Consider the following 25,815-nt stretch of genomic DNA (forward strand, 5'->3'; position numbering starts at 1 on the left):
TTCCCAGGCTAGGGGTCCAATTGGAGTTGCAGCCACTGGCCTATGCCAGAGCCACAGAAACATGGAATCCGAGCCGTGTCTGCAACCTACACCACAGCTCACACCAACACCGGATCCTTAACCCACTGAGCAAGGCCAGGGATCGAACCTGCCACCTCATGGTTCCTAGTCGGATTCGCTAACCACTGAGCTATGACGGGAACCCCCCCCTTTTTCTGTCTTTTGTCTTTTTAGGGCCGAACCCCTCCCAGGCTAGGGGTCTAATCAGAGCTGTAGCCGCCAGCCTACGCCACAGCAATGCCAGATCTGAGTCGAGTCTGCGACCTACACCGCAGCTCACGGCAACGCTGGGTCCTTAACCCACTGAGCGAGGCCAGGGATTGAACCCGCAACCTCATGGTTCCTAGTCAGATTCGTTAACCACTGAGCCACGACAGGAACTCTGTTTTGGGTTTTTTTTGGTATGTGAACATTTTTTCATGGGCGTATTGACCACTTGTGTATCTTCATTGATGAAGTATCTTTTCAGATCTGTTGCCTTTAAAATGTTTTCTTATTATTAACATTTGGTGATTGTAAGTCCTTTGTTAAGTATGTGTTTTGAAGATATAATTTCCAGCCCGTGACTTGTCTTTTCTTTTTCTTAGCAGTATCTTGTGCAGAGCAAAGGTTGGTTTTATTGACGTACAATTTATCATCTTTCCTAGTGCTTTTAGTTTGTCTAAAAAACCTTTGCCCAGCGCACGGTCATAATATTTTCTCCTATGTCTTCTTCTTCCTCCTCTCCTTCTCCTTCTCCTTCTCATCTTTCTCTCTCTCCTTCTTCTTCGCCACCCCTGTGGCATTCAGACGTTCCTGGGCTGAGGATCAAACTCCGGGCACAGCAGTGACAATGCCAAATCCTTAACTGCGAGGCCACCAGGGAACCCCTCCTGTGTTTTCTTCTAGAAGCTTTGTGTTTTTAAATTGTATGTTTAGATCTATGAGTCTTTTTGAGTTACCTTTATTATTTTGAAGGTTGATAGCTTTTAACTGGGATATAATGAAACGAGAAATACAGTTAATGATGCAGGGTCTGAATAAGAGGGTCCGGATTGCAGTGAGGGCTGTGGTGAGGAGGTATTTTCACCAGGAGGAGGAGCTCATCCAGTCCCAGAGGGCAGTTCGGACAGCTGGAGCTGGCTTGGTCGTCCCCTGCACCTGCTGTTGGAGGTCTTTAGTTTCTACTCGGTAACTGATGTCTCAGCGCCTCATTTGATTTCTGCTAAACCTTATGAGCGCAGATGGATTGGATCGGTTCCTGGGCGAGCCCCCAAAAGATGATACCGGAATCTGGGTTCCTGTTCACGGCAGTTGAACAATGAACTTCCTGAACCCACAGGCAGCAAGCAAGCAAAGTCTTTATTAAAGGAAAGCAGACAGCTCCCAGGGTTTCTGGGAGGGGGGAGAAGAGCCCCCTATTTTATTTTTTTAGGCAAGAAAGAGATTTATTAAGATAGGACGCTCCTGAGAGATGCAAGTGGGTAGGGGTGGAAGCTCTGCCCTTGTTGAGTTACTTTTAGTACACTGTGTGAAATATGGGTTGAGTTGTGTTTTGCTTTGCGTCTGCATGTCCAAAAGTTGCAGTGCTATTTGCAGAAAAGACTATCTTCTCTCCATTGAATTGCCTTTTCACCTTTGTCGATTGACCGTATAGGTGCGGATCTGTTTCTGGGGTCTCTTATTTTGCTCTGTGTGTCTCCTATGCCCGAACCACACTGTCTTTATTGCTGTAGCTTTATAGTAGATCTTGATAGCAAGTGATATGATTCTTCTGACTTTATTCTATTTTGATTTTGATTATTCTAGTTCCTTCATCTTTCCATAACTTTTTTTTTTTTTTTTTTTTTGCCATACCCATTGCATGTGGAAGTTCCTAGGCAGGGATCCAGCCTGTGCCACAGCAGTGACAATGCTGGATCCTTAACTCACTGCGTCACCAGGGAACTCCTTTCCATAGATACAGCTTGTTCATTTTTTATTTTTTGTTTTTTTGCTTTTTAGCGTCGCACCCACGGCATGCGGAGTTTCCCAGGCTAGGTGTCAAATCAGAGCTACAGCTGCCAGCCTACGCCACAGCCACAGCAACACAGGATCCAAGCCACCTTTGGAACCTACACCACAGCTCACAGCAACACTGGATCCTTAACCCACTGAGCGAGGCCAGGGATTGAACCCATAACCTCATGGTTCCTAGTAGGATTCTCTTCCACTGTACCACAACGAGAACTCCAGCTTGTTCACTTCTAAAAAAAAAAAAGAAAAAGAATCTGGGATTTTGATTGAGATTGCCTCGAATCTGTAGATCAGTTTGGGAGTAGTTGATAATTTTGAATGTTCTAATCTATGAATATGATGTATTCATTTGTTTTTTTTAAAAATGCCTTCCATCAGTGTTTTGCAATTATTTTTTCTTATTATACTGGATCTGGTGTTACTGTGGCTGTGGCGCAGGCCAGCAGCTGTAGCTCTGATTGGACCCCTAGCCTGGGAACCTCCACATGCCGCGGGTGCGGCCCTAAAAAGCAAAAAATAAACAAACAAACAAAAAAATAAATAAACGAACAAGCTATATCGATGGAAAGGAGTTCCCTGGTGACGCGGTGGGTTAAGGATCCAGCAGTCACTGCTGTTAGTGACACACAGACTGACTGCCTTTGTTCCTAGAAGCACGCGTGGTCTTCCCAGCCGTGTTCGAGGGACGGGCTGACTGACGTCACGCATCCTCGTCAGTGCTTAAGCATTACTCTTTTACCTAATCTGTGGCTGCTAGGCCGTAATAATAATCTCATTTTCTCTCTTATATTTATCACTGACATTGGATATATTTCCTACTGTATTAGGAGATGTTACCCAAACAGCTGATTTTTTGGATCTTTGCTCCAGGCGTTCACTGCGGGAAGAAAGAACTTTGAGATTATATAATGATGAGGCTGTGGCACTGAATTCCCATCAGTGAGTCACAGTTCAGAGGAACAGTCTAGACTAGATTAGAATAGAGGAATGGATGAACCATCTTGTTGCCATCAAAATGGCTCCTTTTGGTTCTGGACCGTGGTCTTTCTCAAAATACTTTACCTTCGAGAAAAATTATCACTTGGAACTTTCTGCATGTGTTCGTACTAACTTGTGCATACGTTGATTTTTTAAAATTAATTGTATCTCAGTTTTAAGTCCTCTAAAGTCACTCTACCCTACCTACCATGAATTACTTTTTTTTTTTTTTTTTTTTTTTTAGGGCTGCACCCGTGGCATATGGAGGTTACCAGGCTTAGGGTCCAGTCAGAGCTACAGCTGCTGGCCTACACCACAGCCACAGCCACAGCCACTCAGGATCCTTAATCCACTGAGCAGAGGCCAGGGATCAAACCCACAACCTCATGGTTCCTAGTCGGATTTGTTTCCACTGCCCCACAACGGGAACTCCTTTTATGCCATTTTTAATATAATTTTTATATCTGGATGATTTATAGCAGAGTTTCTTTTTTTTAAATTTTTTGGCTACACCCTTGGCATGTGGAAGTTCCTGGGCTAGGGATCGAACCTGTGCAGCCGCAGTGACCTGAGCCACTGCAGTGACTTCACTGGATCCTTAATCTGCTGTACCACAAGGGAACTCCTATAGCAGAGCTTCTTACAGGACTTATTTATGTGAAAAAACCCCTGAGGAGTTTTTTAGAATATAATGTCTCTGCTACTTGTCTTGCAGTTTAAACTTTCAAAGATTTTAAACATCCGTGCTACTTCTTGGTGAACTATGAAAATTATTCTGTATTTCAGGCAAATTAGCTCTTTACTTCCTGGTTCCTTTTATGTTCAGAGTACCTTTTGAAAGCTTTTTATGCCAGGCTTGTCTTATTTATCAAATACTGTTTTCGTGTGGAATGCTTTTTTTGTGATTTATTCAAATATGGAGGTTTTTCTTCTTTTTTTTTTCCTTCCCAGGAATTTTTTTTCCTCACTGCTTTGAGTTTTACCTTCTAGTTAATTTCAAGAAGTTTTATTTGAAGTAATTATTCATTTTAAAAGGTTAGGAGTTCCCGTTGTGGCTCAGCGGGTTACAAACCTGACTGGTCTCCATGAGGATGTGGGTTCGATCCCTGACCTCGCTCGGTGGGTTAACGATCTGTCGTTGCCATGAGCTGGGGTGTACGTCCCAGATGTGGCTCTGATCCCTTGTTGCTGTGGCCGTGGTGCAGACTGGCAGCTACAGCTTCAATTCGACCCCTTTGCTTGGGAACCTCCTTGTGTCACGGGTGCGGCCCTGAAAAAAAGTTTAATTACAGAAGAAAAAAAAAAGTACACTCGCGAGGATCTAGCCAAACTCTAGGCTGAGAGTACCACCTCAGATAGCAGCTGCAAGTTCAGGGGTCCTCTGGGCCAGCCCTCCCTTCTAACCACAAATTCCAGGGTGCCCATGATCACCCCGATTTCATCATTTGCTAGGATGACTCGCAGAACTTAGGAGAGCACTTCACTGATGAGTCCAGTTTTCTTACAGCGGAAGGATGCACATCAGAACCTGCCAAAGGAAGGGACTCATAGGGGAGAGTGGGGAGGATTCCGGACGTGAAGCTGGCATCCTGAGGATGCCTGGCCTTGTGGCCCAACAGCACTCAGGGTACCACAGACCAGGAATGCTCCCTCAAGCTTGGGTGTCCAGAGGTTTTCTTGGGGTTGATTATGGAGGCGTGGTTTAATTAAATCTTTCCCCGCCTTACTCAGTATCCGCCTCTCCTGCTCTCCCAGGAAGCTGGGCTGATAACGTGGAGCTCAGAGCCTCCACCCTCTAATCACAGGATTGGTCTTGCTTCGGTCACCCCTTCCCACCCGGAGTCGTCTTGTAGCCTGAGCTGTCTAGGGGCCCCACCATGGGCCTGTCGTTAGTGTAAACTCTCAGGTGTGGTCCGAGGGCCCCACCGTGAGTAGCAGAGAGACTCCTGTCACTTAGGAAATTCCAGGCGTTTGGACGTTACCTCCCAGGATCAAGGCAAGCCAAATGGTTTTTTTTTTTTCTTTTTTGCTTTTTTTGGGCTTTTTTTTTTTAAGGGCTGCGCCTGCCACATATGGAAGTTCTCAGGCTAGGGATCAAGTCCAAGCTGCAGCTGCCGGCCTACGCCACAGCCACGACACATATGCGACCTACACCACAGCTCATGACAAGGCCAGATCCTTAACCCACTGGCAAGGCCAGGGATTGAACCCGCAACCTCATGGATCCTAGTTTCGTTACCCCTGAGCCACGACGGGAACACCAAGCCAAATTCTTCATTACACAATAATAAAACAGGTACTGCTATCTTCCATCTAGAATGAATAATGTTAGCCTGTTTTTATTTTTTAGAGAAGGAAATAGTATATAAGAGATAAAATGCAGGTATCTTGTGCTTCTCATGTCCCTCCCGCTCTCTATAAATTTATCCATATAGTATTTTGTGTTTTAAAAATCTTCTTTAAACATGATTTCAGACTTGAAGAATTGCAAGAGTAGTGCCAAAATTCCCCAAATACACTTCTCTCAGATTCCCCAGTATTGTATTTGCTTCATCATTTTGTCTCTCCTTTTTTTTCCAAATCATTTTCAGTGAGTGTTTCATAAAACAAAGAGATGATCAGAATCAGGGAGTTCCCGTTGTGGCTCAGCGGTTAACACACCTGACTAGTATCCATGAGGACGAGGGTTCGATCCCTGGCCTGGCTCAGTGGGTTAAGGATCCGGCGTTGCTGTGAGCTGTGGTGTAGGTTGAAGATGCAGCTTGGATCCCAGGTGGGTGGCTGGCAGCTACAGCTCCGATTTGACCCCTACCCTGGGAACCTCCATATGCCACAGGTGCGGCCCTAAAAACAAAAAGATCAGAATCAAAAAATTAACATGGATATGCTGTTATCTAACCTACAGACGTTGTCAGTTGTTCCAATTAATGTTCTTTACCAAAAAAAAAAAAAAAAAAGATCTTGGATCATGTGTTACTACCTTCATTTATCATGTCTCTTTTAATCTGGAATAGTTCCTCTGTCTCTTAGATTTTATGATACTGGCATATTTTTTTAAGTGACAGGTCAGTTATTTTATAAAATATCCCTCTATTTGGGTTTAGCTGGTGTTTCCTAGTGGTTCGATTCAGGATATGGCAGGAAATTTTTTTTTTCTTTTTTGGCTGCCCTGTGGCGCTTGGAGTTTCCGGGCTGGGGATCAGATCCGAGCCAGAGCAGCACCAGATCCTTAATGCACTGTGCCAGGCCAGGGGTTGACCCTGTGTCCCAGCGCTACAGAGTTGCTGCCAATCCTGTTGTTCCACAGCAGGGACTTGGCAGGACTATTATAGAAGCAATACTGTGTTCTCAGTTTCTTGAGTTCTTTCGGATACATGCCCAGAAGAAGGATTATTGCAAGAGCATGTGGTGGCTCTATCTTTAACTTCGCGAGGAGCCTCCATACTGTTATATGCGGTGGATGAACCATTTTAACACAACATTTCTACCAATAGCGTTTGTACTTTGTTGAGGATTTTTACGTCTGTAGTCATCAGAGGTATTGGCCTGTAATTTTTCTTTTCTTGCAGTGCCTTTTTCTTTTTTTTTTCTTTTTTTTTTTTTTTTGTGTGTGTGTCTTTTTGCTATTTTTTTGGGCCTCTCCCTCGGCATATGGAGGTTCCCAGGCTAGGGGTCCAATCGGAGCTGTAGCCACTGGCCTACACCACAGCCACAGCAATGCCGGATCATTAACCCACTGAGCAAGGGCAGGGACCGAACCCGCAACCTCATGGTTCCTAGTCGGATTTGCTAACCACTGCGCCACGACGGGAACTCCATGCAGTGTCTTTTTCTGACTGGTTTCAGGATAGTATTAGCCTCATCAAATAAGTTGGGAAGTATTTCCCTCTCTTTAGTTTCTTTCTCTTTCTTTTTTCTTTGGCCTCGGATGCTACATTTAGAAGTTCCTGGCCCAGGGACTGAACCCCCACCATAGTAGTAACCTGAGCCACAGCAGTGACAGTGCCAGGTCTTTAACCTGCTGAGCCACCAGGAAACTCCATGTCTGTAGAGCTCTTTTGTCCCCTTATTTTTTTTTTTTCTCTTGCTTGCTTTTATGTTTCTTCCTTTTTTTTTTTTTTTTTTTTTGTATTAACGTGCTTTGATTCCTTTTTTGTTTTCTTTTCTGTATCTTCTGTGAGTGTTTTCTTTGATAGGCCTTACATGAGACTCTTACACAGGAATGACCATCTGTTTAAGCTGACAGCAGCTTGGCTTCAGTTAGATACGCATACTCTACACTTTTATTTCTTCCTTCTCCACACTTATGCTTTTGATGTCACAATCAGTATCATATAATATTGTATGATTTACATACTTAATTTTACATAATCTATATTTTTTGGTCGCCCTTATAGCATGCAGAAGTTCCCAGGCCAGGGATCGAACCTGAACCCCAGCAGTGACAATTCCAGGTCCTTAACCTCTAGTCCACTAGGGAACTCCTCTTGCTCTTTTCGAAATTTTCAGTCTTTGAGTTTTGGCAATTTGATTATAATGCGTTTCAGTATGACTCCTCGGGTTTATCGTATTTGGAGTTCCTTAGGTTTAGACCTTGAATGTCCATTTCTCTCTTCAAAATTGGGGAGTTTTTAGCCATTTTTTCTTTAAGCATTCTGCCCCCTTTTCTCTTCTCCCATAAGTCTCTTAGAGTTTCTTTTTTGTTTTTTTTTTTTTTAAGAGCTGCATCCACGGCATATGGAGGTTCCCAGGCTAGGGGTCTAATCGGAGGTGCAGCTGCTGGCCTGCACCAGAGCCCCAGCAACTAGGGATCCGAGTCGCGTCTTTGACCTACACCACAGCTCATGGCAACGCCGGATCCTTAACCCACTGAGCGAGGCCAGGGCGATCATCGAACCTGCGTCCTCCTTGTGGTTCCTAGTCGGATTTGTTTCCCCTGCGTGCCAGACAGGAACTCCCCTCTTAGACTTTCTTCACACTTTTTTTTTTGTTCCTCTGACTGGGTTATTTCCGACAGCCTGTCCTCCAGTTTGATATTTCTTCTGCTCAAGTGTGATGCTCAGTTCCTCTCATGAACTTTTCAGTTATTGTATTTTCCAGTTCCAAAATTTCTGTTTAGTTATGTTTCAAATCTTCTGAGAGTTCCCTGGTGGTCTAGTGGTGAGGGCTCGGAGCTTTCACCCGGGATTCAATCCCTGGTCTGGGAACTGAGATAGCATGTCAAGCTGCTGCAAGTTGCAGCCAAAAAAAAAAAAAAAAATCTGTTTCTATTGTATTCTGATTTTCTTCCTGCCTCATTATCTCGAGGCCATAGAGCATCTTTATGATGGATATTTTGAATTGTTTGTCAGACAATCCATATACCTTTTTCATGTTTCTTTAGGATAATTTTTTGAGTTTTTTGTTGTTTGTTTTTTTTAATCTAGGCTTTCCCTGGTTGTTTTTTTTTTTTTTTTTTTGTCTCGTTGCTATCTCTTTGGGCCGCTCCCACGGCATATGGAGGTTCCCAGGCTAGGGGTCTAATAGGAGCTGTAGCTGCCGGCCTACGCCAGAGCCACAGCCATGCCGGATCCAAGCCCCATCTGCAACCTACACCACAGCTCACGGCAACACTGGATCGTTAACCCACTGAGCAAGGGCAGGGATCGAACCCACAACCTCATGGTTCCTAGTCGGATTCGTTAACCACTGCACCACGACGGGTGTTTTTGTTTTTTTTTTTTTTTCATGTTTCACAATTTCGTGTTGGGATCTGTGCATATGAAAACACAGCCACCTCCCAGTCTTTATGGCCTTGGTTCATACAGGAGAAGACCTTCACCAGTGATGCCAGCTACAAACGTGGGGGGCTTCTGAAACCTTTCCTAGGGCATGTGACTTCCTTGGGCTTGTGTGCGCAGTTTCTCTGTGAGAGCGTCTTACCTGTTTTTTTCAGGAGCTCCTAATCTCTTGCTCCCTCTGGTGCCTGTTTGTGGCACTGCAGGCTCTTTGGTGCTATTGCAGCAAGGGGCCTTTATGCTGTCTTGCACTCAGTGGCCCTCAGGCATCCAGAGTATGTTGGCTCCCCATCAGGTGGGACAGATACCATTCCCTTGACAGCGCTGTGAAAACCTGGCACCCCAGAAGCATGTTTTCCTCTTCTCCCTCTTATGCCAAGTTGCCACTCCTCACTTTTCTTTGGTCTTAGCAGCATTCAGGCATCCATGCTGCGCTAGGCCAGTTCTGTGCTTCAGATGAGGCATGAGAGAAACCAGTCCCCTAGGTACCCCTCAAAGAGCTGGAACGCTGGGAGCACACTCCATTCCTCTCTCCCCCAAAGGAAAAGTCAGGAGCTGGGGTAGCTTGAGAGAGGGGTTGACGTGGGGCATGTGAAATTGCTCTTCTTACCCATTTCATGCGGCTGTTTTCAGCTTTGTGCTCCTTTGGAACTTTTTAACTGGATTTGGGCTGCGGCATATGCAAGTTCCTGGGCCAGGAATTGAAGTCGAGCTGCAGCGTGACCTGTGCTGCCGCTGTGGCCACACCAGATTCTTTATCCCACTGCGCCAAACCCGCACCTCCACAGTTACCCAAGCCACTGCATTGGGATTCTTAGCCCACTGCATCACAGCGGGAGCTCCTGTATATCTTTTCTAAAGTGCTGTTTCTGTGATAGAACGAGTCCTAGGACATACTGTTTGGTCCTGTTGCTGATGTCATTCTCCTCCCATCCTTTTGCTGTGGGTTTAGAAGTAGGGTGACTTCAGAAACCCACCCACATGTTTCTCATGAACGCATGTTCGCCTCTTTGCAGCGAAAGACATTTTGAGGCCACATTGAGTATAAACAATCACATCTTCCCTTGATAAAGCTACATTCTGCTCCTCGCGGATTTTTATGTCTGTTTCCTGTTTCTAGAGTACATGATGCTGGATTATTTGAGACCAAAACACAAAGGGAAAGACTTAAACTTTGTACCTATGAAGTCCTCCAACCAAAATAAGTCCATAACCAAAAAGATGATAGTGTCTATTTTTATTTTTATTTTTTTGTTTTGTTTGTCTTATTAGGGCCGCACCGTGGCATATGGAGGCTCCCAGGCTAGGGGTCCAATTGGATGTGTAGCCGCCGGCCCCAGCAACGCCAGCAACCTACACCACAGCTCACAGCATCGCCCTATCCTTAACCCACTGAGCGAGGCCAGGGATCGAACCCGCAACCTCATGGTTCCTAGTCGGATTCATTTCCGATGCACCACGACAGGAACGCCCCGATAGTGTCTATTTTTAAATGCTTGATAGATAATAGTCATTGCATAGACTCTCCTATTGAAGGTTTAGGTGATGCCAGGAACAGTCGCATTCGTCATGATGGCAGTTGTGACACGTTTCCTGCATGTCTAGAGCCAGAACGTAGAATAGAAATTTGCTGCCATCGTTGTAAAGAGTTACCATAGACCCCGCTGTCAGAATGTCCGCGTTGGTGTCCTCGCTCCCCACTCAGCTAGGTGATCAGCAAGTTATTTAGCTTTTCTTAATCTTTTTTTTTTTTCTTTTGTGCCTCAAGTTTCCTCATGTATAAACTGGGTATGATCATAATAGCACTTACGCTGTGGGTTGTTTGTGCCCGCAGTGATTTATAGATGGGTTAATAGATGCAAAGCTTTTAGAACAGTGCCTGGAATTTAGGACTCGCTGAGGCATTGGGAGCTCTCCTTAAGAGGAATTGTGATGAGATTGCTCTTTTTTTCTTTTTCAGGGCCGCACCCGAGGCAATGGAAGTCCCCAGGCTAGGGGTCGAATTGACGCCACAGCTGCCAGCCTGCGCCACAGCCACAGCACTTGGGATCCAAACCACGTCCGCAACCTCCACGACAGCTCATGGCAGCACAGGATCCTTAACCCACGGAGTGGGGCCAGGGATCGAACCTGTATCCTCATGGACACTCTGTTGGGTTCTTAACCTGCTGAGCCACAACAAGAGCTCCGAGATTGTTCTTTGCTCTTTTTAAGCCTAGTAACTACCAGACATCATGATTTAAAAAAAAAAAAAAAAAAAAAAAAAGTGAAGTGACCTTTCTACCTCATTGACAGGGTTGAAACTGTGGGACAACCAGACAGAAGAGACAGTCTGGGAGTGTGTGCAGAAAAGCAGAATGGGTATGACTCTCTGCAGCGGGATCAAGCCGTGTGCATTAGCACAAATGGTAAGAGAGAAATGACTGCCGTTCTCCTCGAGGTGTCTGATTGACCGTAGTCAGATCTGACTCTCTCTCACTATTACGCATGTATAGAAGGGGATGAAAAGGGTTAGGTCTTCATGACCTGTGTACCAGGCACTCTTCTGTACCCTTTACAAATACTATCGTCTGTAATCCTTTGAAGAGCTTTTTGCGGTGAGGAGTGGCATGGTATCTATTTGTAATTGATGGGACCTGGGCCACAGAGCAGTTAAGGAACTGGCTTCAACTCAGGTAGTTTGGAGATGAGAGAGCGGGGTTTTTAACAGGCAGTTTACCCCTGGACTCTGTGTGCCTAGTCCTCTGAATGCAGCACAGATGAGGGGACATACATGCAGCCCAGACTGGGGAAAAGGAGAGAGGAGTTACAGCCGTAGTGGTCCTTTGTCTCTGACTTCACAGTAATCACGCTTTAAAAAAATGACTGCTAAGATGTGGTCATGTTTCATGGTGTGGGTTAAACAGTGGCTAGAACAAGATTCTTGGTTATTCCGTGTGAAATCGTCTTGCTGTTCCACAGGGTGTAATTTTATAACGAAGTCAAGTTTCTTTTGCCACCCTCCATCTGGGAAACTCATGGTCTCTGTTCTAAAAGAGGAGAAACCCTGGATCAGATCTCGAAAATGTTACGAAAGCTTGAACTTTCTCTCCTGCCTTGGGGATGGGGGTTAATGAACATATTCAGCTGCCTTATCTTTGACCAGCTGGCCTTCCCAAATGGTTTTATCCGAAGTAGGAAATGCTGTGTTGCCAATAACCTAGAAGCTTGTTTCCATTCCTAGTTATTGCTCACTTGTCAATGACTCTTTGCCTTAACATTTTAGGTGCAGTTTTTGTAAATGGAAAAGAAATGACTAATCAGTTGCCCGCAGTTACTTCTGGGTCCACTGTCACATTTGACATTGAAGCTGTGACTCTAGGATCCACCAATAATAACGAAGGCGGAAACTTCAAGCTTCGAGTAACTATTAGCTCAAATAACAGAGAAGTGGTGTTTGATTGGTTGCTCGATCAGTCTTGTGGTTCTCTTTACTTTGGATGCTCATTTTTCTACCCGGGTGGAAAGTGTTGGTGTTCTAGATTTTCCGACGATTGGTTTCGGTTTGCAGGGGTTTTGTAAAGCTGGCCTCAGTCCCATGTAGTTGTCATTGATTTTAAAAATGGATAGATTCATCTCTCACTTAAGCCATGGAAACAAATTATTTACTGGATTTATTTTAGACTGTCTTAGCAGTGAGAGGCTTGAATGTTGTGGATAAAACATCTTATTTTTAGCGTCGTGTTCATTGGAATATCCCATTACAATAAAAACCAAATTGCCTTTTAAAGTGTGAGGAGATACAGAGCGCTCTCTGTGTACCCTTCCCCTGTATTTCTTTTTAAAGTTGGTTATGGGAACAGGTAACGTAACATCGTTGTATTAAATCTCCATCTTTTAAAGATCCAAGACTCTAGAAAGAAACCGCAGGAAGAGACCAGGTAGGAGGTGGCTACCGTGTCCGCTGTATTATACGCTCACTTGTGTGTTCTCCACAGGAGTGTTGAATTTGCTCTCCATATTCAGGGATTTGTAAGCAGTATTGAATTTTAGCTCTTGGTCAGGAATCTTGAAGTCCCCAAAGCATGGTGATGTTTGCATTTTTAGAAATGACTGAGCAGATGTCTACAGTAGGCAGAGTCTTTTCTTTTGTGCTTTCCTTGCAATTTGATTCATGATGGGCTAGAGGGTTTTGCCAGGGTTAAACTCCTTCTGGAGGAGGTATGCCCAGCGGTGTTAGCCATTTCCCGGCTGTGAAAGGTGCGCAGGTGCGTCTCCCGCCTCAGCCGGGTGCGCGTTGCCCTTGGCAGGGGCTGAGCTGCAGTCCTGTTTTACGTCAGTTTCGTAAGTGGTCTTTCCCTGGACCAAACACACAGAGGGTAACTACTTGACCTATTTTGGGGGAAACTTAAATTTGTTGAAAATATTTATTTGAAGGGCTTAACTTCGTATGTGAAAATGATTATCTGAACTTGCTATATACCAGCCTAAGATCTTTCTCTTTAATGTGAATGTTTTTTTTTTTTTTTTCATTTTTAACAGTAGAAAAGTGGAAAAGCAAGTTTGATATTTTTGTAAGATAATTTATTGGGGGATTTCAGATTCCCTGTTAGACAATCATGACCTTCCTCCCCTTGCCTTTTGATAAATACGTAAACTGTTTGTCACTTGTTTAGTGATTAAGAAGATGTGCTAGAATTTAGATGCCTTGTCCAGCTGTCTGAAACCAAATAAAAAACTAAACGTTATATGTGTGGATTTTTTTTCATGAGATTTGATTAATGCAGATTTTTAATTTATTTTTGGCCATTACCCGTGGCAGGTGGAAGTTCCTGGGCCACAGATCAACCGCACCAGAGCAGTGACAATGCCAGATCCTTAACCCGCTGTGCCCCCACTTAATCCAGATTACTTTTAAGAAGAGGGAGAAAAGTCATGTTTACTTTGCAGTAGGAGGATCCCTCCCATGTCATGAAGATGTTATATATGCATAGATAGCACAGATGGGCAAGGCTGACTGTATTCCCTCCAAAGGCTCTAGGGGAGACCCTTCCCTGCCTCTGCCAGCTTCTGGTGGCCACACGCATTCCTTGACTGGGTTCCAGGCTCCCTAACTCCAGTCTCTGCCTCTGTCTTCGCATGGCCACCTCCTTCGATCTCTTAGAAGGACACTTGTCTTGGATTTAGGACCCACCCAGATAACCCAAGACGATCTCATCTCAAGGTCCTTAATTATTTATACCCCGCAAATTATTTATACCCCCCAAATAAAGTCACTCCTCACAGGTTCCTTTTGTGGCCACCAGCCTTCCTCTCCGTGCAGAGGTGTTTGCCTGGAGCAGGCTGGTGGTTGGCTGTAGGTTTCCTTCTTGTAGGCTGCCCCTTTCCTGGTCCTTTGGCTACAGAGAGCGTGATTTGTTGGGGCCTTTTTATCTGTGCCTCTTGCCACTTCCACGTTGCTCGCTTCTTCAGCCCAAGCCTGAGATACACAAGACAGGAAGAGAACCCTAGCAACACACAGTGTCGCGTTCCTCGGGTTTTGAGGTCCCTCGGCCGTCTGTCAGAGGCGTCTTATGTTTGTTTTATCTTTTTTCCCAGGGTTTATAGTTGTACCGAGCAGGAGGAATAGGAAATGATGTGACTTCCCCTTCTCAGAAGCGTAAATTCAGAAGCTATAAAATAGATTTTTAATGTCCAAACAAACATAGAGTAAGCAGACAAAAGGGAAATACAGCTCTTAGGAGCGGCTTCCCTGTGGCGAGGAGCAAAGTAAGCATCTAGCTCCTCTGTTAAATTTGAAGGATTTAGTTCCATATCAACTAGTGTGATCAGTTCTTTGGGAAAGTAACGCCCTCATTTAGGTGTCTCCTAAACTCATTTAAAACTTGTCACACGGATATAAACCAGCCAGTGCCAGGATGGATGGATCGAGCAACACAGAGCCACAGTTGCACTTGTTTCCACTGTTCCACGTCTTCCTCCTTTTTGGGTCATTCCTCTATTTCAGTGGAGCGTGACTTCCATTTACTGAGAAGGGATGCCCGAGAGATAAATTTTGTGAAAAATGGAGGTCTGAAAATCTTTTTATTCTATCTTGCTTTTGGCTGTGACTCATTAAGAATTCTAGGTTAGGAGTTCCCGTCGTGGCGCAGTGGTTAACGAATCCGACTAGGAGCCATGAGGTTGTGAGTTCAAACCCTGGCCTCGCTCAGTGGGTTAAGGATCCGGCGTTGCCGTGAGCTGTGGTGTATGTCGCAGATGCAGCTCCGATCCTGTGTTGCTGTGGCTCTGGCTTAGGCTGGTGGCTACAGCTCCGATTTGACCCCTAGCCTGGGAACCTTCATATGCGGAGGGAGCAGCCCTAGAAAAGACAAAAAAAAAAAAAAAAGAATTCTAGGTTAGAGACCATTTCCCCTGAGAATTTGAATGCATTGCTTTTTATTGTCTCCCAAGGAAAAGTCTGCAGCTGTTCTGATGCCTATTCATTTGTATGAGGTACGTTTTTTCTTGTTGGAAGTTTGTGGCATCTACTCTTTATTCTGTCTTCCTTCGCTGGTATAATACACCACGTTACCTAGCTCATTTAACTGCTGACGGTATTCTCAACCCTGGCTGCACATTAAAATTTCCTGATGAGTTTTCTGTTGTTGTTTGTTTGGCAGTCGTGTGCAGGAGCCTGATGTGGGATCTCAGTTCCTAGACTAGGGATTGAAACTGGACCTTAGTGCTGAAAATGCTGAGTCCTAACCACTAGACCACCAGGGAACTCCCTGGAGAGGTTTTGTTTATTTTGTGGGGTTTTTTTTAATTTGTTTTGCTCTTTTTTTTTTTTTTTTTTTTAAGGGCTGCTGCCATGGCACATGGAGGTTCCCAGAATAAGGGTTGAATCGGAGCTGCAGCCGCTGGCCTACACTGTAGCCATAGCAACACAGGATCTGAGCCTCGTCTGCGACTACACCACAGCTCATGGCAATTCTGGATCCTTAACCCACTGAGTGAGGCCAGGGATCAAACCCGCAACATCGTGGTTACTAGTCAGATTTGTTTCTGTTGCGCCACAACGGGAACTCTGAGAGGTTTTAAAAATAGGAAAGATCCTGATTTAATTCGTGTCAGTGGAGCTCACTTTTTTTAAAAATAAATAATTGTATTATGAAGGCAGAATTGGGAGTAACTGCTCCAGAGTAATTCAAAGTGTCTCCATAGTGATTTTTTGGATAAATCTCAATTTATTCTCTTTGAAAGACTATCCTTTATTCTGAAAGTATCCTTCTTGCTCCTTTTGAACTGTCTGCCCTTTTATGAAACTGACAGGAGTTCCCTGGTGGTTTTGTGGTTAAGGATCTAGCATGGTCACTGCTGTGGTGTGGGTTTGATCCCGGGCCTAGGAACTTCTGCATGCTGCTGCTGGCGTGGCTGAAAAAACAAAAAATGAAAGTGACTGTAGATGTCAGGTTTGCTTGTTTTGTTTGCCTATCTTCTTATTTGACAAAATAAAAAGCCCCCAAATTTAAACTGTGTATTACTGGTCTATGAAATCTAAAAGTCTGGGACCTACATTTCCTGATGCATGGGCACTGATAAATACTTTTTTTTTTTTTTCTGTCTTTTTAGGGCCACACCCTCGGCATATGGAGGTTCCCAGGCTAGGGGTCAAATCAGAGCTGCAGCTTCCAGCCTTCACCACAGCCCCATTGAGGGATCCAAGCCGCGTCTGCAATTTATACTGCAGCTCACAGCAATGCTGGATCCTTTAACCCACTGAGGCCGGGGATTGAACACGAATCTTCATGGATACTAGTCAGGTTTTTAACCTGCTGAGCCACAACAGAAACTCCCTGATAAATTCTTCTGAGTTGATACCAGGACCTTTTTTTTTGTCTTCCAAAGACAAAAACCGGGGAGTTCCCATCATGGCTCAGCAGTTAACGAATCTGACTAGCATCCATGAGGACGCAGGTTCGATCCTGGGCCTTGCTCAGTGGGTTAAGGATCTGGTGTTGCCACAAGCTGTGGTGTAGGTTGCAGATGAGACTCAGATCCCGTGTTGTCGTGGCTGTGGTGTAGGCCGGCGGCTACAGCTCTGATTGGACCCCTAGCCTGGGAACCTTCATATGCTGCGAGTGCAGCCCTAAAAAGCAAAACAAACAAACCAAAAAAATGGAAACATGTTCAGCAAAATAAAACTAATCTCAAAACTTTTATTTCATAGAATTTAATGTTGACTTAATGAAAAGTGACCTTTCTGTGCCACCTGTATTCATTAGTTTTGTGTAAGGTGATGTTACCTGCAGATTTGAGAGATCCTGTTGTGGCTCAGCGGGTTAGGAACCCAGCCTAGGATCCATGAGGATGTGGGTTTGATCCCTGGCCTCACTCAGTGGGTTAAGGACCTGACGTTGCCACAGACTGTGGTGTAGTCACAGATGTGGCTCTGATCTGGTGTTGCTGTGGATGTGGTGTAGACCAGCAGCTGCAGCTCCAGTTTGACCCCTAGCCCAAGGTACTTACTTACGTATGTTTAGGTGCAGCCTTGAAAAGGAAAAAAAAAAAAAAAAAAAAAAAGAAAGAAAAGAAAACTTGCAGTTTTCTAGGAGAATTAGACTTTGTTAATATCATCTCGGGAGGCTCCTCCATGTTGTTAACATAGCTCGTGGAAGAGGACCAAGCATATGATATTTCCTTCAGAGGTGGGAGCAGAGGTTTGAGGTGGCAAAAACCATGTGGTTGTTGGGAAGGGAATAGCGATGCTAAGCAAGAGCAGGTTACGGTGCTAGATCCCTTGTTGAAGGAGGCGTTTTAATTCCATTTCATAGTTGAAGAAACAAACTCACTGTGATTCAGTAACTTTGAGTTTAGAAGCTGCAAAAGACACCAGAGTTGGCAATCAAATACACACCTCTCAACTACCTGATCTCCCATCGTGCTACCCCAGTCCATGCCACCCAGCATCCCCAGGACACCAGTTGGAGATGAGACACTTTGGAACGTGGTTTAGTAAAAACATAGGTGAGTGTCTCCCTCTCTGGAATTTGAGATTCACGAGGACAGGAACAATGTCTGGCTTATTCATCTTTGCATTCTCATGCCTAGCTAAGGCCAAGGCCACAAGAAGTATTCATGAGCAAAGAAGGCTCTTTCAGCCTCGTTATCCACTGGCAACCATGGTCCTTTTCCTTCAGGGCTTCACAGAACTAGCTCCCCATATTAGAAGAGAACCCACTCAAGAAAAATCTTAGTGGAATTAGTGAAGAAGAAAGAAGCTAAGATTTGTGGGACCCCTGTTATATTCTAGGTACTTGTACCAGGTGGTGATTTATATGCTTGCCACAAAGTATAAAAAGCTTTTATTCTGATAAGTGTATAAATTCATCCTTTTCCTGAAATAATAAATCTAGCAAAGAGATACAGGATTGTTTAGAGACAGAAGGAAGAAGTGACTGTAATTTTGACCCGTGAGGGCTGGGAGATCCCTTGAAATAGGACCTGCATCTTAACTTCTCATTCGTAGTACTGGAGATTAAGTGTTGGCCCATATTCATGGATGAATGAAAGAACAGCTGAATAGCAGTAGCCTGCTAGACGAACAGGTGGAAGGTATTTGGGTTGTGAAAAAGGAAGGAATAGTGTGGACAGAAACATGGTTCCGGGAGATGGTGCATCTGCAGGTGGCCCCTGGTTGGAGCTTTGTCATGTGGATGGCATGGTAGTCGGAAATGGGAAATCAGTAGTCCAGGACAAATCCACTCTGTTCTCTGGAAATAGCTTTTAATGTGATTCATCCATGTGACATTTGAGTAACCACCTCGTTTGTCTTAGAATGTTCTTGAGAGGAATTTTACCTCTGTATAAAAATCAACCTTCCACGTGTAGAAAATAGTACATAGGCATAGATGTTCCAGAAATTGGGTCACAGACTGTGTGTGGAGAACACCAGCGTGCATGGTATGTACCACGCTGTGCTCTGGTACTTCCACTCCACTCAAGGGAGACTGCATAAATGGAGAGAAGACTGAATGGATGGATGAATTCAGATTAGGAAGATAGGATTCTTTCTCTGCCAACAACTGGGAATCATGAATGATGTTTTAACATGGTACTTGGTATGGTTAACAAAACCTCGTGTATTTCTACTTTTCTAGAAGCAGCATACTATTTAGATTACTTTTAACAAACAGAGCATGTATACATTGAATGTTGAGAAACTGTTTTTGACAGTGAAATTGCTGTTTTACTTATTAACCCACTGCAAGTTTACTGTGTGCTAACCACTATCCATTATACCTAGTTCCCAGTGAAAAATCACCCCTCTTCTTGAACTCCCTTTCCTATTTTTTAGATTTAATTTTTAAATGTTAACCACCACAAAATAGGCAGTTTTAAAAATTGAATTTCAAAAATGGCAGTGAGAGGCTCCTTCCTATCTGTCCTTTGCTCCAGCCATCTTCCCTGAAAGCAGTTGCTTCTGTGTGTCCTTATTATATTCTGTAACTCAAGCAAATATGGGCACATGGTAATTTTTCAAAAAATGGAAGCATATTAGAAACTGTTCTGTATTCTTTATCTTAGGTCTTGGAATCTGTTCCGCATCAATTGTTGTCTAGTATTACACTTTACATGGCTTATCATTTATTTAACCAATCTCCTACTGATGACTTGTATCTAAGCTGCAGTTTTCAACAGTGGTAACAATTTGCCAACTTATATGTGTTTCAGTTTATTTGTAGGATAAATTCCTAAAGATGGGCTTAAAGGTTAAATGCATTATGATTTTTTTTCTGTCTTTTTGGGGCCACACTTGCAGCATGTGGAGGTTCCCAGGTGAGGGCTCTAGTTGGAGCTGTTGCTGCCAGCCTACACCAGAGCCACAGCAACACCAGACCTGAGCCACGTCTTTGATCTACGTCACAGCTCTCGGCAATGCCGCCAGATCCTTAACCCACTGAGTGAGGCCAGCGATCAAGCTCACAACCTCATGGTTCCTAGTTGGATTTGTTTCCGCTGCGCCACGACAGGAACTCTAAGTGCATTGTGATTTTAATGGAAATTCCCAAACTGTTCTTTCTAGAAGTTGTGCTAATTTATTTTCCCACCAGAAATGTCATTGAGTACCTATTTTTGACCAACAGTTTTATTAGTAAAATCTCATCTTTAGCAAGCTGAATCAATTTGTGTTCTTGATTTCATCCCTTTCTTTTTCTGGTAACTTGATCTCTGGTCTTCTCTGTCTTCCTCAGTCTATAAATTCCAACCCTCCTGTCCACCACTCTCCCTGGTCTCTTCCTTTGCCCTGTCACCCTCTTGCTGTGGCCTCATTTTTAAAATATTCATGATAAACTTCTCTAACTCATTTTCCTTTTACCGAACTCATTAAACCTGAAGTTGCTATGCTATCTTGTTTTGTTACAGGACTGCTTCTTTTTTGAAACTCTGCCGTTTTGGCTTTGTTACTGTTTATTCATTTTCATTCCTTCACACTGAAACACCACTCAACAGTTAGTAGTTGGGCACTTACCTCCCTGCAGGCAGTGTTCTGGTAGTTTGGTATTTTACCTGGACCATTGCAACAGCAACCTAGTGAGTCTCCCTATGTCAAGCTTCTCCCTTCCCAAGCTCTTGTAACCATGGCTCCCCTGGTTTTAAAATTGGTTTGTGTCATGTCTGTGTAGTCAATCTGCAGACACTTAACACAGCCTGTTGTAAAGCCTTCTGTACATGTGACCAAATATTTGAGCACCAACTAAGACCCTGAGGCAGTGCTAAGGCCAGTGAGACTGACCTAGTAGTGTAATGAAAAGGAAGCCGGTGCTTACACACACATAACATGCAGTGAATTTTGGAAGCAGAGGCGTGCTCAGCTCAAAGAAAACAGAGCAGCATGTGTACAGGAAAGCTATTACTTGTAAATAAAGCAAGAAAAGTGAAATTGTCAATACTTCTATAAAGTTTCCCTTAACTCTTCTAATTGCAACAACTACTGACCTCATAGAACGTAGTATACGATTTTATTATATAATACATTTACTTTATAATTATCATTTGTATCCCACTCTAATCTATGTGCTTTTTAAAGGGCAAGGTAAATTTTTTCATTAAAAAGAAAAAGAAAAGACAAAATTCACAACCAAAGATGAAGTAGCATTAGGTTAACTAATATTGACATTACTTTGGACTATAAATTTTAAAATATATATATTACCATAAATAACATACTAGCTGCAACTGATGTTACCAGAACTGAAAGCAGGATTTCACATGAATTTTTCTCACTTTCTTACTAGCTTTTGCTGATAGTGTTTTTTTTTCCCCCTGGATCCTTACTCTTCTAGCCAAGCCAAAATTTTGCATGTATTAACAATGCATAACAATAAAAAACAAAAACAATACAGAATACAGCTTTTATATTATTGAACTTTATGTACAAAATCATTTGATTTCAAATAAACATTTAATGTAAAAACAAACGTTCTTTTAAACTGAATTTTTTTTTACATCTACTGTACCATTCAAATGCTTTATCATCTTACATGATTTCTTCAAAATCTCTTATCAAGGGTACATATAGAAAAGCATTTTTTTTTTATAAATAGAAACAAAGGGAATTTTTTCAGCTTTTATTATAAGATGACATAAAAAGTTTACTCAACAGAAGTAATTTCATTACTATTTGGGGGAGGGAATCACCAACTTTTTGTGCAAACAATGCTAGCCTTCTTTTAAGCATTAAGAGCATAACTGCTTAAGAAATGACATAAGCAATAATTCTACACCTACATCTCCCCTAAAATAATCTATTTTTTTCTTTTTTTACATATGTGCACAGCTTTAGCAAATTAAAGCCCGAGAGAAATGCTCGAAATCCACTATCCAGAGGCATAATCAGAGTTTACTGGAACTCATCATTTGGAGAGCTTACCAATTAAGGAGTCTGTAATGAAAGCTGCAGTTTCCCTCTTTCCTATTTTTTTTTAACACAAAAATCAATGACTAAGAACTTAATACTGGATGACAAATCACATCCACACTATTAGTTAAATAGCCTCACAGTTAAACACATCTTAAAGACCAACCAAATCAGTATTTACATTTTATAAATTTCTGGACACCATTAGAAAGCTTATATATCCCTTCCTTAAACAAAATAGGGAACTGCATCTGATGGTGGTGGAATGAAATAAAAAAATTAAAAATACCTGTATTTACAGCAGCATTGATCCTTTATAAATAAAGAATATGAAAATGCAGTTATCTTTAAGGGTAATAAAAAATTGAGGTGATGTTACTCAACCACAGTGCTTGGAGTTGGAATAAAAATCTATTGTTGCTTGTTAATGTGCCAGTAGTGAAACCACTTTCTGTTGGAGAGAATCCAACTGCAGATATGTGCATAAAACACATAGAACACAGGGCAAAATTGCTCAAAACGATTCAAGTCAGTTTATCTGTATTGGATATTCTAATCATGAAATACATTACAAAGACATCCTGGCAAAGAAAAAAAAAGTTACAACACTTTCTGGGTTCATTTTTATAGAACATTTCCTTCCTCAAAAGTGTCATCTTAGAAATCTCAAACTCGTTCTTCCCTTGGTTTACAATCCTAATGAAGAGATGTGGACAGTTGATTTTTCCATGTGATTACCTAGTGGGGAAAGAAAAGAAAAAAAAAAAAAACAGCAAAACATTCAAGTTTAAAAAAATATACTGGGTGAGCAATGCACAATTATCCATGTAAAAACAAATGGTCAGTAACCTTATAAACCAACATGACATTTCACTGTCGGTCAACAATGTAAAAAATTAACATGTTCCCAAACAGGCCTAAGATGAAGAAGTGCTATTTTTAAATTGTAAAATGAACTTATGTAATGAAAAATATCTTTTATGTTGTAAGTTTTCACTCAAATTGTTAAATGATTTCAAAATCAAGGATCAAAGTATGGTTGCAAATAGTAATGCAACATAATTTCAAAAAATCTTCAGTTTTTAAAAGGGAATCACATTCCAATTTTCCCTCCCCAAGAGAACATCTCACACAATTACAAAGTAGAAAAACAGCCAGTCACAAATGCAAAAAAAATTTTTATAATTTAAGTATATCAAATAATTTCTAGATTATCAAGTCAATATATTTCATAAGACAAATGAAGTTAAAAATACTTTAAAGTATTGCTTTTCATGCTTAAACTTCAGAATGTTTTTAATGACATTGATAAAACTGATATACATGTAATGCTGCATAATGAAATAGAACCCTGATAAAAATATCCTTGTTGAAATCATTTACTTCATCTGACAGTGCCTGTTTGGAACCTATGATTAAAAATAAAAACAAAACTCGTCCTAGAGGCTGAATTCCCTAGAATGAAATTTCAGTGTTTGTCCGTAACATGGGGGTTAGGCCTTTTCAGAGTTTTTGTTTTTTGCTCTGTTTTGAAACCCCTGAGACACCATCTGTTTCCAAAGCTTTCTCTTTTGAGTTAATTTCACTAAATCCATTTGCTGTCCCATTTTGTTCTTCAGTGATTTCTTCATCTGCAGGGGAAGCAGATTCTCCTTTTTCTAATTTTTGTTGCATTTCACGGAGCTTGGTAACAGCTTTATCTATTGACATTATGCTAATAAGATTAAAGTCATGCATGCTGACTAGATGAAGCATGAAGTTTCGACATAAATTCTTCTTAATTATTTTCTGTCCATAGTTTTCTACAAACAGCATACAGGCATGATTCATTTGATTGTCAGCAATAAACCTATTTAACAGAAACAACACAAAACATCAATAGCAATAGAAAGCATTTCGGTCACATCTAATAGTGATAACCATTACAGAACAGTAGGACTCTACCCAAATTCAGTAAGTTACGATTTAACAAGTAGTAAAACTATAGTATAGCTGAGATTCAATCACCCGAATGAGCTTAGAGATTTAAAGAGATTTAACCAAAGTTCATTAAATAAATGTCATTTCTGTTTTTCCTAATGAAATTACATATAGCAATTAAAGTATAAAATATTTTTTTCTTGCCAGCACCAAATTACCAAATTCATTAACTATAAAATATTAACTATTCTTTCAGTTTCCTATTTCAGAAGCAATGTTTCTCTACATTTTCAGTTCATGGTAAACTTTTGAAAAAAATGAAGATGTCACAACAAATGTCCACTGTTAATGTTTTGGTGGAAAGAAAGTAGCATGCATATAACAACGAATACAATTTGAGAGACCCAAACTAAATATGAGAAGGCTGTTATACATGTATGTATAACCTGGTCCCCATGCTGTTCAGTGGAAAAAATAAATGAGAAGGCTGCTCAGTTACCCATTGAAACAGAGTCTAATAGAGTCTGTGTAAAGGTCTTCCTGCAGGTTTGGAAAAACTCCAAAGAGTTTACCAACTCCCCACCACTTTGAAATGCCAGTATAGGAGGAGTTCTTGGAGCAGTGGAAATGAATCTGACTAGGAACCTTGAGATTGTGTGTTCGATCCCTGGCCTTGCTCAGTGGGTTAAGGATCTGGTGCTGCCATGAGCTGTGTGGTGTAGGTCACAGATGTGGCTCGGATCCTGTGTTGCTGTTGCTGTGTCTGTGGCATAAGCCAGCAGTTGTAGCTTTGATTTGACCTCTAGCCTGCGAAACTCCATATGCCACAGATGCGGCCCTGAAAAGAAAAAAAAAAAAAAAAAAAGGTGATAAACAGCATTTCCAGGCATGTAAGCACATGGCATATTATATTTATATATGCCCTAGCAATAAAAGGAAGGAAAATTGGATTACTAAAAAAAAAAAACAAAACAAAAACAAAAAAGGACACATTAAATAAAAAACTGCTGTTAGATGCAGCTAACACCTTCCTTATACATTCTTTAAGGATTACCGTTTTTCTTTATGCAATTATAATTAAGTTAAATTAGGATATTTAGGACATATTATATTTAAATTAACAGTATTTTATTTTATTTTTTTGGCTGCGCCATGGCATGTGGAGGTTCCCAGGCCAGGGACTGAACCTATGCCACAGCAGCAATCCAAACTGCTGCAGTGACAACACCTTAACTCACTGTGCCACAAGAGAACTCCTAAAATAACAATTTTAAATAATCTAATGTAGATTTATAGAATGTGAAGCAACAAAAAGAGCACGAAAGAAATGGAATATTTAAGTTGAGAAATACCCTACCCATGCTTCATGACATGGAGATTCCATAGTTTCATCACTTCTTTCTCGCCTTCATTAACATCAGAAAATTCCTCAATTTGCTTTAAAAAGAGAAAAAAAAATTTATTAAATACAGAATATATACAATTGAGAGAAGAAAAAAAACAAAGAATGTCAAAAATAGAATTTTTGTAACTAAAAAATACCACAATTTACTTATAGAGAAAAATGGCAATGTTCTTAAGAACAGCATCTATTGAAGTAGTAATTTTAAAAGGGAAACGCTGTTGTGGTGCAGCACAAACGAATCTGACTGGTGTCTGTGAGGATGTAGGTTCGATCGGTCCCTGGCCTGGTGCAGTGGGTCAGGGATTCAGCGTTGCCGTGAGCTATGGCAGAGGTCACAGATGAGGCTCAGACCCTAAGTTGCTGTGGCTGTGGTGTAGGCTGGCAGCTGCAGGTCTGATTCAACCCCTAGCCTGGGAACTTCCATATGCCATGGGTGTGGTCTTAAAAAGAGCACAGATATATACATAAATTGATTAAAAGGAAATTCTAAGTTATGAAAGTTACCTATAAATAAAATGAAAAAACAATACAAAATCACAAGAAGAAAATCTGTATTTCCTTTAGGTGGTAACTTTTTTTTTTTTTTTTTTTGTCTCTTTGCTATTTCTTTGGGCTGCTCCCGCGGCATATGGAGGTTCCCAGGCTAGGGGTCGAATCGGAACTGTAGCTGCCAGTCTACGCCAGAGCCACAGCAACATGGGATCCGAGCCGCATCTGCGAACTACACCACAGCTCACGGCAACGCCGGATCGTTAACCCACTGAACAAAGGCAGGGACCGAACCCACAACCTCATGG

General features: G+C 42.1%; 2 protein-coding genes across 6 annotated transcripts in view; one reads left to right on the forward strand and one right to left on the reverse strand.

The window, feature by feature from the left end:
• Positions 1–25,815, forward strand: part of CRLF3 (cytokine receptor like factor 3) — a 57,979-nt gene that overhangs the window by 29,403 nt on the left and 2,761 nt on the right. The window contains 3 exon segments of one of the 3 annotated variants that reach the window (NM_001244329.1): positions 11,106–11,218; positions 12,076–12,305; positions 12,308–13,539. In NM_001244329.1, the coding sequence (NP_001231258.1) occupies positions 11,106–11,218; positions 12,076–12,305; positions 12,308–12,331 (367 nt within the window). In that variant the 3' untranslated portion in view covers positions 12,332–13,539. 3 annotated transcript variants of the gene reach the window in all.
• Positions 20,778–25,815, reverse strand: part of SUZ12 (SUZ12 polycomb repressive complex 2 subunit) — a 49,075-nt gene continuing 44,037 nt past the window's right edge. For all 3 annotated transcript variants that reach the window (XM_005669065.3, XM_003131745.5, XM_005669069.3), the window contains 2 exons: positions 24,971–25,050; positions 20,778–23,542 (listed from right to left, as the gene is read on the reverse strand). In XM_005669065.3, coding sequence (XP_005669122.1) covers positions 23,197–23,542; positions 24,971–25,050 — 426 coding nt within the window. In that variant the 3' untranslated portion in view covers positions 20,778–23,196. The remainder of the gene's footprint in view (positions 23,543–24,970; positions 25,051–25,815) is intronic.

Source organism: Sus scrofa, chromosome 12 (genome assembly GCF_000003025.6).
Source record: "Sus scrofa isolate TJ Tabasco breed Duroc chromosome 12, Sscrofa11.1, whole genome shotgun sequence".
NCBI classification, from domain to species: Eukaryota; Metazoa; Chordata; class Mammalia; order Artiodactyla; family Suidae; genus Sus; species Sus scrofa.